This window comes from Pristiophorus japonicus, chromosome 8 (genome assembly GCF_044704955.1).
Source record: "Pristiophorus japonicus isolate sPriJap1 chromosome 8, sPriJap1.hap1, whole genome shotgun sequence".
Lineage (NCBI taxonomy): Eukaryota > Metazoa > Chordata > Chondrichthyes > Pristiophoridae > Pristiophorus > Pristiophorus japonicus.
In genome coordinates, this window is record NC_091984.1 from 152,223,386 (window position 1) to 152,236,304 (window position 12,919).

The 12,919-nt window shown below is 40.5% G+C and overlaps 1 protein-coding gene across 1 annotated transcript in view; it reads left to right on the forward strand.

Annotated features, from left to right (window-relative positions):
* LOC139268197 (probable voltage-dependent R-type calcium channel subunit alpha-1E) overlaps nucleotides 1-12,919 on the forward strand; it is a 952,421-nt gene that overhangs the window by 258,489 nt on the left and 681,013 nt on the right. The window contains exon 4 of the mRNA XM_070886246.1: nucleotides 11,745-11,909. Within this exon, the coding sequence (XP_070742347.1) occupies nucleotides 11,745-11,909 (165 nt within the window). The remainder of the gene's footprint in view (nucleotides 1-11,744; nucleotides 11,910-12,919) is intronic.

The following is a 12,919-nucleotide window of genomic DNA, read 5'->3' on the forward strand; positions in this document are numbered from 1 at the left end:
TCACTCTCCATAATTCAAACTCACTCTCCATTATTCGCACTCACTCTCAATAATTCACAATCACTCTCCATAATTCACACTCACTCTTTTTAATTCACACTCATATTCCATAATTCACTCTCACTCTCCATAATTCACACCCACTCTCCATAATTCTCTCTCACTCTCCATAATTCACACTCACTTGCCATAATTCACACTCACTCTCCATAATTCACTCTCATTCTCCATAATTCACACTCAGTCTCCATAATTCACACTCACTCCGCATAATTCACTCTCACTCTCCATAATTCACAGTCATTCTAGATAATTCACTCTCACTCTCCATAATTCACACTCACATTCCATAATTCACACTCACATTCGATAATTTACTCTCACTCCCCATAATTCACTCTCACTCTCCATAATTCACACTCACATTACATAATTCAATCTCACTCCCTATAATTCACTCTCACTCTCCACAATTCACACTCACATTCCATAATTCACACTCATTCCGCATAATTCACTCTCACTCTCGATAATTCAATCTCACTCTCCATAATTCACACTCACTCAGCATAATTAACTCTCACTCTCCATAATCCACTCTCACATTCCATAATTCACACTCACTCTCCATAATTCACACTCACTCTCCATTATTCGCACTCACTCTCAATAATTCACAATCACTCTCCATAATTCACACTCACTCTTTTTAATTCACACTCATATTCCATAATTCACTCTCACTCTCCATAATTCACACCCACTCTCCATAATTCTCTCTCACTCTCCATAATTCACACTCACTTGCCATAATTCACACTCACTCTCCATAATTCACTCTCATTCTCCATAATTCACACTCAGTCTCCATAATTCACACTCACTCCGCATAATTCACTCTCACTCTCCATAATTCACAGTCATTCTAGATATTTCACTCTCACTCTCCATAATTCACACTCACATTCCATAATTCACACTCACATTCGATAATTCACACTCACTACGCATAATTCACTATCACTCAGCATAATTCACTGTCACTCTCTATAATTTACTCTGACATGCCATAATTCAAACTCACTCTCCATAATTCACACTCACTATCTATAATTCATACTCACATTCCATAATTCACACTCACTCCGCATAATTCACTCTCACTCTCCATAATTCACAGTCACTCTCCATAATTCACTCTCACTCTCCATAATTCATTCTCATTCTCCATAATTCACACTCACATTCCATAATTCACTCTCACTCCCCATAATTCACTATCACTCTCCATAATTCGCACTCACATTCCATAATTCACACTCACTCCGCATAATTCACTCTCACTCTCCATAATTCACAGTCACTCTCCATAATTCACTATCAATCTCCATAATTCACTCTCACTCTCCATAATTTATATTCACTCAGCATAATTCACTCTCACTCTCCATAATTCACAGTCACTCTCCATAATTCACTATCAATCTCCATAATTCACTCTCACTCTCCATAATTTATATTCACTCAGCATAATTCACTCTCACTCTCTATAATTCACTCTCACATTTCATAATTTACAATTACTCTCCGTAATTCACACTCACTCTCCGTCATTCACACTCACTCTCTATAATTCACTCTCGTTCTCCATAATTCACACGCACTCTGTTATTCACACTCATTCCATAATTCACATTCTCTTGATAATTCTCTCTCACTCCCCATAATTCTCTCTCACTCTCCATAATTCACACTCACTCCGCATAATTCACTCTCACTCGCACAATTCACTCTCACTCTCCATAATTCACACTCACATTCCATAATTCACACTCCCTCCATAAATCACTCTCACTCTCCATAATTCACTCTTGCTCTCTACAATTCACTCTCACATTCCATAATTCACATTCGCTCTCCATAATTCACACTCACTCTCTATAATTCACTCTCATTCTCCATAATTCACACTCACTATCTATAATTCACACTCACTATCTATAATTCACACTCACATTCCATAATTCACACTCACTCTGCATAATTCATTCTCACTCTCCATAATTCACACTCAGTCTCCATAATCCACACTCACTCCCCATAATTCGCTCTCACACTCCATAATTCGCACTCAGATTCCATAATTCACACTCACTCCGCATAATTCACAAACACTCTCCATAATTCACACTCGCATTCCATAATTCACCCTCACTCTCCATAATTCACACTCACCCTCCATAATTCACACTCACTGTGCATAAGTCACACTCACGCTCCTCAATTCACACTCGCTCTCCACAATTTACACTCACATTCCATAATTCACACTCACTTTATATAATTCACACTCACATTCCATAATTAACACTCACTCTCAATGATTCACTCTCACTCTCCATAATTCACAGTCACTCTCTATAATTCACTCTCATTCTCCATAATTCACACTCACTATCTATAATTCACACTCACATTCCATAATTCACTCTCACTCTCCATAATTCACACTCACTCTCCATAATTCGCCCGTATTCTCCATAATTCACTCTCACTCTCCATAATTCACACTCACATTCCATAATTCTCACTCACTCTCCACAATTCACACTCACTCTCCATAATTCACACTCACATTCCATAATTCACACACACTCTCCATAATTCACTCTCACTCTCCATAATTCACACTCACATTCCATAATTCTCACTCACTCTCCATCATTCATACTCACTCTACATAATTCACAATCACATTCCATAATTCACACTCACTCTGCATAATTCATTCTCACTCTCCATAATTCACTCTCAGTCTCCATAATCCACACTCACTCCCCATAATTCGCTCTCACACTCCATAATTCACACTCACATTCCAGAATTCACAGTCACTCCGCATAATTCACTCTCACTCCCACAATTCACACTCACATTCCATAATTCACACTCACTCCGCATAATTCACTCTCACTCTCCACTCTCCATAATTCACACTCACTCAGCATAATTCACTCTCAATCTCCATAGTCCACTCTCACATTCCATAATTCACACTCACTCTCCATAATTCACACTCACTCTCCATAATTCGCACTCACTCTCAATAATTCACAATCACTCTCCATAATTCACACTCACTCTCTATAATTCACATTCATATTCCATAATTCACTCTCACTCTCCATAATTCACACCCACTCTCCATAATTCACTCTCACATTCCATAATTCACACTCTCAATAATTCACATGCACTCTCTCTAATTCATACTCATTCTTCATAATTCACACTCATTCAATAATTCACACATTCTCCATAATTCACTTTCACTCTCCATAATTCACTCTCACTCTCCATAATTCACTCTCACACTCCATAATTCGCGCGCTCTCCATCATTCAGACTCACTCTACATAATTCACAATCACATTCCATAATTCACACTCACTCCGAATAATTCACTCTCACTCACCATAATTAACACTCACTCTGCATAATTCATTCTCACTCTCCATAATTCACTCTCAGTCTCCATAGTTCACACTCACTCCCCATAATTCGCTCTCACACTCCATAATTCACACTCACATTCCATAATTCACACACACTCTCCATAATTCACTCTCACTCTCCATAATTCACACTCACATTCCATAATTCTCACTCACTCTCCATAATTCACACTCACTCTCCATAATTCACACTCACTCTCCATAATTCGCACTCACTCTCAATAATTCACAATCACTCTCCATAATTCACACTCACTCTCTATAATTCACATTCATATTCCATAATTCACTCTCACTCTCCATAATTCACACCCACTCTCCATAATTCACTCTCACATTCCATAATTCACACTCTCAATAATTCACATGCACTCTCTCTAATTCATACTCATTCTTCATAATTCACACTCATTCAATAATTCACACATTCTCCATAATTCACTTTCACTCTCCATAATTCACTCTCACTCTCCATAATTCACTCTCACACTCCATAATTCGCGCGCTCTCCATCATTCAGACTCACTCTACATAATTCACAATCACATTCCATAATTCACACTCACTCCGAATAATTCACTCTCACTCACCATAATTAACACTCACTCTGCATAATTCATTCTCACTCTCCATAATTCACTCTCAGTCTCCATAATTCACACTCACTCCCCATAATTCGCTCTCACACTCCATAATTCACACTCACATTCCAGAATTCACACTCACTCCGCATAATTCACTCTCACTCCCACAATTCACACTCACATTCCATAATTCACACTCACTCCGCATAATTCACACTCACTCAGCATAATTTACTCTCACTCTCCATAATCCACTCTCACATTCCATAATTTACACTCACTCTCCATAATTCTCACTCACTCTCCATAATTCACACTCACTCTCAATAATTCACAATCACTCTCGATAATTCACACTCACTCTCTATAATTCACACTCATATTCCATAATTCATTCTCACTCTCCATAATTCACACTCACATGCCATAATTCACACTCACTCTCCATAATTGCCTCACATTCACTATAATTCACACTCAGTCTCTATAATTCACACTCACATTCCATAATGTACACTCGCTCCCCATAATTCACTCTTACTCCCCATAATTCACTCACACACTCCATAATTCATGCTCACTCTCCATAATTCACACTCACATTCCATAATTCACACTTACTCCCCATAATTTACTCTCACTCTCCATAATTCACAGTTATTCTCCATAATTTACTTCACTCTCCATAATTCACACACACATTCCATAATTCACTCTCACTCCACATAATTTACTCTCACTCTCCATAATTCACACTCACATTCGATAATTCACACTCACTACGCATAATTCACTCTCACTCAGCATAATTCACTGTCTCTCTCTATAATTTACTCTCACATTCCATAATTCAAACTCAGTCTCCATAATTCACACTCACTATCTATAAATCACACTCACATTCCGTAATTCACACTCACTCTCCATAATTCACACTCACTCCCCATAATACACTCTCACTCCCCATAATTCTCTCTCACTCTCCATAATTCACACTCACCCTCCATAATTCACACTCACTCTCCATAATTCACTCTCACTCCCCATAATTCACTCACACTCTGCATAATTCACTATCACTCTCCATAATTCATACTCACATTCCAAAATTAACAGTCAACTCCGCATCATTCACTCTCACGCTCCATAATTCACAGTCACTCTCCATAATTCACTCTCATTCTCCATAATTCACACTCACTCTTCATAATTCACACTCACATTCCATAATTCACTCTCACTCCCCATAATTCAATCTCACTCTCCATAATTCGCACTCACATTCCATAATTCACACTCACTCCGCATAATTCACTCTCACTCTCCATAATTCACATTCACTCAGCATAATTCACTCTCACTCTCTATAATTCACTCTCACATTTCATAATTTACAATCACTCTCCGTAATTCACACTCACTCTCGATAATTCACTCTCGTTCTCCATAATTCACAAGCACTCTCTGTAATTCACACTCACTCCCCATAATACACTCTCACTCCCCATAATTCTTTCTCACTCTCCATAATTCACTCTCACTCCCCATAATTCACTCACACTCTCCATAATTCACTCTCACTCTCCATAATTCACACTCACATTCAATAATTCACACTCACTCCGCATAATTCCCTCTCACGCTCCATAATTCACAGTCACTCTCCATAATTCATTCTCACTCTCCATAATTCACACTCACTCTCCATAATTCACACTCACATTCCATAATTCACTCTCACTCCCCATAATTCACTCTCACTCTCCATAATTCGCACTCACATTCCATAATTCACACTCACTCCGCATAATTCACTCTCACTCTCCATAATTCACACTTACTCTCCATAATTCACGATCAATCTCCATAATTCACTCTCTCTCTCCATAATTCAAATTCACTCAGCATAATTCACTCTCACTCTCTATAATTCATTCTCACATTTCATAATTTACAATCACTCTCCGTAATTCACACTCACTCTCGATAATTCACTCTCGTTCTCCATAATTCAAACGCACTCTCTGTAATTCACACTCATTCCATAATTCACACTCTCTCGATAATTATCTCTCACTCCCCATAATTCTCTCTCACTCTCCATAATTCACTCTCACTCTCTATAATTCATACACACTCTCCAATATTCACGTTCACTCTCTATAATTCACACTCACATTCCATAATTCACACACACTCTCCATAATTCACACTCACTCTCCATAATTCACACTCATTCTCTATAATTCACACACTCCATAATTCATGCTCACTCTCTACAATTCACACTCACATTCCAAAATTCACACTCACTCTCCATAATTTTCACGCACTCTCCATAATTTGCAAACACCCGGCATAATTCCCACTCACATTCCATAATCCCCATTCACAATCCATAATTCACATTCACAATTCATAATTCACACTCGCTCTCCATAATTCACTCTCACTCTCCATAATTCACACTCACATTCCATAATTCACAATCATTCTCCATAATTTTCACGCACTCTCCATAATTCACAATCACCCTACATAATTCACACTCACATTCCATAATTCACACTCACAATCCATATTTCACGCTCACTCTGCATAATTCACTTTCACTCTCCATAATTCACTCTCACTCTCCATAATTCACACCCACTCTCCATAATTCACTCTCACATTCCATAATTCACTCTCACATTCCATAATTCCCACTCTCAATAATTCACATGCACTCTCTCTAATTCATACTCACTCTTCATAATTCACACTCATTCCATAATTCACACTTTCTCCACAATTCACTTTCACTCTCCATAATTCACTCTCACTCTCCATAATTCACTCTCACTCTGCATAATTTGCGCGCTCTCCATCATTCAGACTCACTCTCCATAATTCACACTCACTTTCCATAATTCACACTAACTCCCCATAATTCACTCTCACTCTCCATAATTCACACTAATTCTCTACAATTCACACTCATTCTCCATAAATCACACTCACTCTCCATAATTCACACTCACATTCCATAATTCACTCTCACTCTCCATCATTCTCCATAAATCACGCTCACTCTCCATAATTCACACTCACATTCGATAATTCACTCTCACTCTCCATAATTCACACTCACTCACAATAATTCACACTCACTCTCCATAATTCACACTCACATTCCATAAGTCATCCTCACTCTCCATAATTCACACTCACCCTCCTAATTCACACTCACTGTGCATAATTCACACTCACTCTCCTCAATTCACACTCGCTTTCCAGAATTCACACTCACTCTCCATAATTCACGCTCACATTCCATAATTCACACTCACTCTCAATAATTAAAACACACTCTCAATGATTCACTCTCACTCTCCATAATTCACAGTCACATTCCATAATTCACATTCACTCTCCATAATTCACACTCACTCTCCACAATTCACACTCACTTTACATAATTCACACTCACATTCCATAATTCACACTCACTCTCAATGATTCACTCTCACTCTCCATAGTTCACTCTCACATTCCATAATTCACACTCACTCTCCATAATTCACACTCGCTACTCCATAATTAACTTTCACTTTCCCGAATTCATATTCGCTCTCGATCATTCACACTCACTCTCCATAATAGACACACACTATCCATAATTCACACTCGCATTCCATAATTCACCCTCACTCTCCATAATTCACACTCACCCTCCATAATTCACACTCACTTTCCATAATTCACACTCACTCCCCATAATTCACTCTCACTCCCCATAATTCACACTAATTCTCTACAATTCACACTCGCTCTCCATCATTCACACTCACTCGCCATAATTCACACTCACTCTCCATAATTCACACTCACTCTCCATAATTCACCCTCACTCTCCATAATTCACACTCATCTCCAAATTCACACTCAGTGTGCATAATTCACACTCGCTCTCCTCAATTCACACTCGCTCACCACAATTCACACTCACTCTTCATAATTCACACTCACATTCCATAATTCACACTCACTCTCAATAATTAACACTCACTCTCAATGATTCACTCTCACTCTCCATAATTCACAGTCACATTCCATAATTCATATTCACTCTCCATAATTCACACTCACTCTCCACAATTCGCACTCACTTTACATAATTCACACTCACATTCCATAATTCACACTCACTCTCAATGATTCACTCACTCTCCATAATTCATTCTCACATTCCATAATTCACACTCTCTCTCCATAATTCAAACTCACTCTCCATAATTCACACTATTTCTCTATAATTCACACTCACCCTCCATAATTCACACTCACTCTCCATAATTCACTCTCACTCTCCATAAATCACACTCACTCTCCATAATTCACACTCACATTCCATAATTCACTCTCACTCTCCCTAATTCACTCTCACATTTCATAATTCACACTCACTTTCCCGAATTCACACTCGATCTCTATCATTCACACTCACTGTCCATAATTCACTCTCACTCTCCATAATTCACTCTCACATTCCATAATTCACACTCACTCTCCATAATTCAAACTCACTCTCCATAATTCACACTAATTCTCTATAATTCACACTCACTCTCCATAAATCACACTCACTCTCCATAATTCACACTCACATTCCATAATTCACTCTCACTCTCCATAATTCACTCTCACTCTCCATAATTCACACTTACATTCCATAATTCACTCTCACTCTCCATAATTAACTCTCACATTCCATAATTCACACTCGCTACTCCATAATTAACAGTCACTTTCCCGAATTCACATTCGCTCTCCATCATTCACACTCACTCTACATAATTCACACTCACTCTCCATAATTCACACTTGCATTCCATAAATCACCCTCACTCTCCATAATTGACACTCACCCTCCATAATTCACACTCACTGTGCATAATTCGCACTCACTCTCCTCAATTCACACTCGCTCTCCACAATTCACACTCGCTCTCCACAATTCACACTCACTCTCCATAATTCACACTCACATTCCATAATTCACACTTACTCTCAATAATTAACACTCACTCTCAATGATTCACTCTCACTCTCCATAATTCACATTAACTCTCCATAATTTACACTTACTCTCCACAATTCACACTCACTTTATATAATTCACACTCACATTCCATAATTCACACTCACTCTCAATGATTCACTCTCACTCTCCATAATTCACTCTCACATTCCATAATTCATACTCACTCTCCATAATTCAAAATCACTCTCCATAATTCACACTAATTCTCTATAATTCACACTCACTCTCCATAATTCACACTCACTCTCCATAATTCACTCTCACACTCCATAAATCACACTCACATTCCATAATTCACTCTCACTCTCCATAATTCACTCTCACATTTCATAATTCACTCTCACATTCCATAATTCACACTCGCTCTCCATAATTCACACTCACTTTCCCGAATTCACACTCGCTCTCCATCATTCACACTCACTCTCCATAATTCACATTCACATTCCATAATTCACACTCACATTCCATAATTCACCCTCACTCTCCATAATGCACACTCACTCTCCATAATTCACACTCACTCTCCAAAATTCACACTCACTTTATATAATTCACACTCACATTCCATAATTCACACTCACTGTCAATGATTCACTCTCACTCTCCATAATTCACTGTCACATTCCATAATTCACACTCACTCTCCATAATTCAAACTCACTCTCCATAATTCACACTAATTCTCTATAAGTCACACTCACTCTCCATAATTCACACTCACTCTCCATAATTCACTCTCACTCTCCATAAATCACACTCACTCTCCATAATTCACACTCACATTCCATAATTCATTCTCACTCTCCATAATTCACTCCCACATTTCATAATTCACTCTCACATTCCATAATTCACACTCACTCTCCATAATTCACACTCACTTTCCCGAATTCACACTCGCTCTCCATCATTCACACTCACTTTCCATAATTCACACTCACTATCCATAATTCACACTCACTCTCCATAATTCACACTCTCTCTCCATTATTCACTCACTCTCTCCATAATTCACTCTCACTCTCCATAATTCACACTCACTCTCCATAATTCACACTCACTCTCCATAATTCACTCACTCTCTCCATAATTCACACTCACTCTCCATAATTCACGGTCACATTCCATAATTCACACTCACTCTCCATAATTCACACTCACTATCCATAATTCACACTCTTCTCCATTATTCGCTCTCTCTCTCCATAATTCGCTCTCACTCTCCATAATTCACTCTCACTCTCCATAATTCACACTCACTCTCCATAATTCACACTCACTCTCCATAATTCACACTCACTCTCCATAATTCACACTCACAGTGAATTATTTCTCACTCACAGTGAATTATTTCTCTTCATAATTCACACTCACTTCTTTCACACTTTGCCTTGTCTCTGTCATATTAAAGTGACAGATAATTGAAGCAGCCGATGAAATGCCTGCCATTGCTGTTTAGTATTTGCAGCTGGCCCTTGCTGCCTCCTGGTGGCCAGTTCCTTCCAGTGTGCATATTCTCTGGAGATAGCAAGGGTGGGCCTTCGGATTCCTCGATTGTTACCTTCAAACCCACACCGTTCCCATTCCCAATACTTTCCCGCATCAGTCCATCATACCCTGCCTAGATTGACTGTGACCTCGTACATTTCCACTCAGATCCAGACTCCATTTCCCACTGCATGTCCTCATCATCATTGTCTATGATTCCCAGATCGCAGCTCTACCCAACCCCTTGCCCCTTTGAGAACTTTCCACTCCTCCAAACACCCAACTTCTGTCACCACTCCCGCCTGTCCTTCACACCCGCAAACTTCTCACTGAATTATGTGGCCTCTGTTCCAATTGATAATTTCAACCTTCATCAGCAGTCCCTTTAACTCACAACTCCCTTATCTCTCCCTCACCCTCCATCTCACTCCTCAGCCTCCTCTCCAGCTCTCTCTCTCTCTATCTCTCTCTTACACCCAACTCCCTTCTCTCACCCTCACCCTCCATCTCAATCCTCAGCCTCCTCTCCAGCTCTCTCTCTCTAACACCCAACTCCTTTCTCTTGCCCTCACCCTCCATCTCACTCCCTTTTACTTGGATGTGTATTTGAAATGCCGTAACCTACAGCGCGACAAACCAAGAGCTGGAAAGCGGGATTCGATGCGATAGCTCTTTTTTTGCCGGTACAGAGACGATGGGCTGAATGGCCTCCTTCTGTGCCATAAATTTCTACGATTCCTCAGCTCCCTCTCCAGCTCTCTCTTTAACTCCCAACCAACATTGCCAAATGTATTGATCTGTTCTGACCACCTCAAGCACTGTGGCCTCCCCGCTCACCTGGGGTTAAGTCCGACAGTGTGTCAGTGATGGATTCCCACCCACTCTAAGGTCGAGAGTGGGCAAACCCAATAGCTGATTCTCACCCAGAACGATATCCAGCAGAAGGATTTATGCTGGAGGAGGGAAGCTTGTGCAGTTTGTGCAGCATGTGAAAAGAACATTTCAAGGGCTCTGCCCCTGTAGATAAGTCTAGTCCTGTACTGACCCTGTCCATCTTTTACCCCCCAGAGAGCCTGTATAGATTTTGCCATCAGTGCCAAACCCTTGACAAGGTACATGCCACAGAACCGACAGACATTCCAGTACCGAGTCTGGCATTTTGTGGTGTCACCCTCCTTCGAGTACACCATCCTCACCATGATAGCACTCAACACCGTGGTCCTCATGATGAAGGTATGTTCCTGAATATCAGAGCTTGGTTTCGCTGCATAACACTGGTTAACACCCCATAATACTAGGTCATACTGAGTAACACTGGGCTACCCATGGTAACCCTGAGTAACACTAGCTATCTGGGGAACACTCCCCTGGGAGGACAGACGCACCAACGTTAACGTCCTCGACCAGGCCAACATCCAGAGCATCGAAGCACTGACAACACTTGATCAGCTCCGCTGGGCAGGCCACATTGTTCGCATGCTAGACACGAGACTCCCAAAGCATGCGCTCTACTCGGAACTCCTTCACGGCTAATGAGCCAAAGGTGGGCAGAGGAAACGTGACAAGGATACCCTCAAAGCCTCCCTGATGAAGTGCAACATCCCCACCGACACCTGGAAGTCCCTAGCCAAAGACCACCATAAGTGGAGGAAGTGCATCCGGGAGGGCGCTGAGCACCTCGAGTCTCATCACCGAGAGCATGCAAAAACCAAACGCAGGCAGCGGAAGGAGCGTGCGGCAAACCAGTTCCACCCACCCCTTCCTTCAACGACTGTCTGACCCACGTGTGACAGGGACTGTGGCTCTCGTATTGGAATGTTCAGCCATCTGAGGACTCATTTTCAGAGTGGAAGCAAGTCTTCCTCGATTCCGAGGGACTGCCTATGATGATGATGGATCTGGGGAACATTGGCTATCTCTGTCCCTATGCTGGCTAATACTGGGCAATGTTAGCTACCATTGGGCAATCTGGAGTATCACTAGGTGGCCCTGAACAACAATGCTACTTATCACTGGATTTTTGTTGGGTAAGGATATCAACATCAGAACATAAGAATATAAGAAATAGGAGCAGGAGTCGGCCATTTGGCCCCTCGAGCCTGCTCCGCCATTTAATAAGATCATGGCTGATCTGATCATGGGCTCAGCTCCACTTCCCTGCCCGCTCCCCATAACCCTTGATTCCCTTATCTTTCAAAAATCTGTCTATCTCAGCCTTGAATATATTCAATGACCCAGCCTCC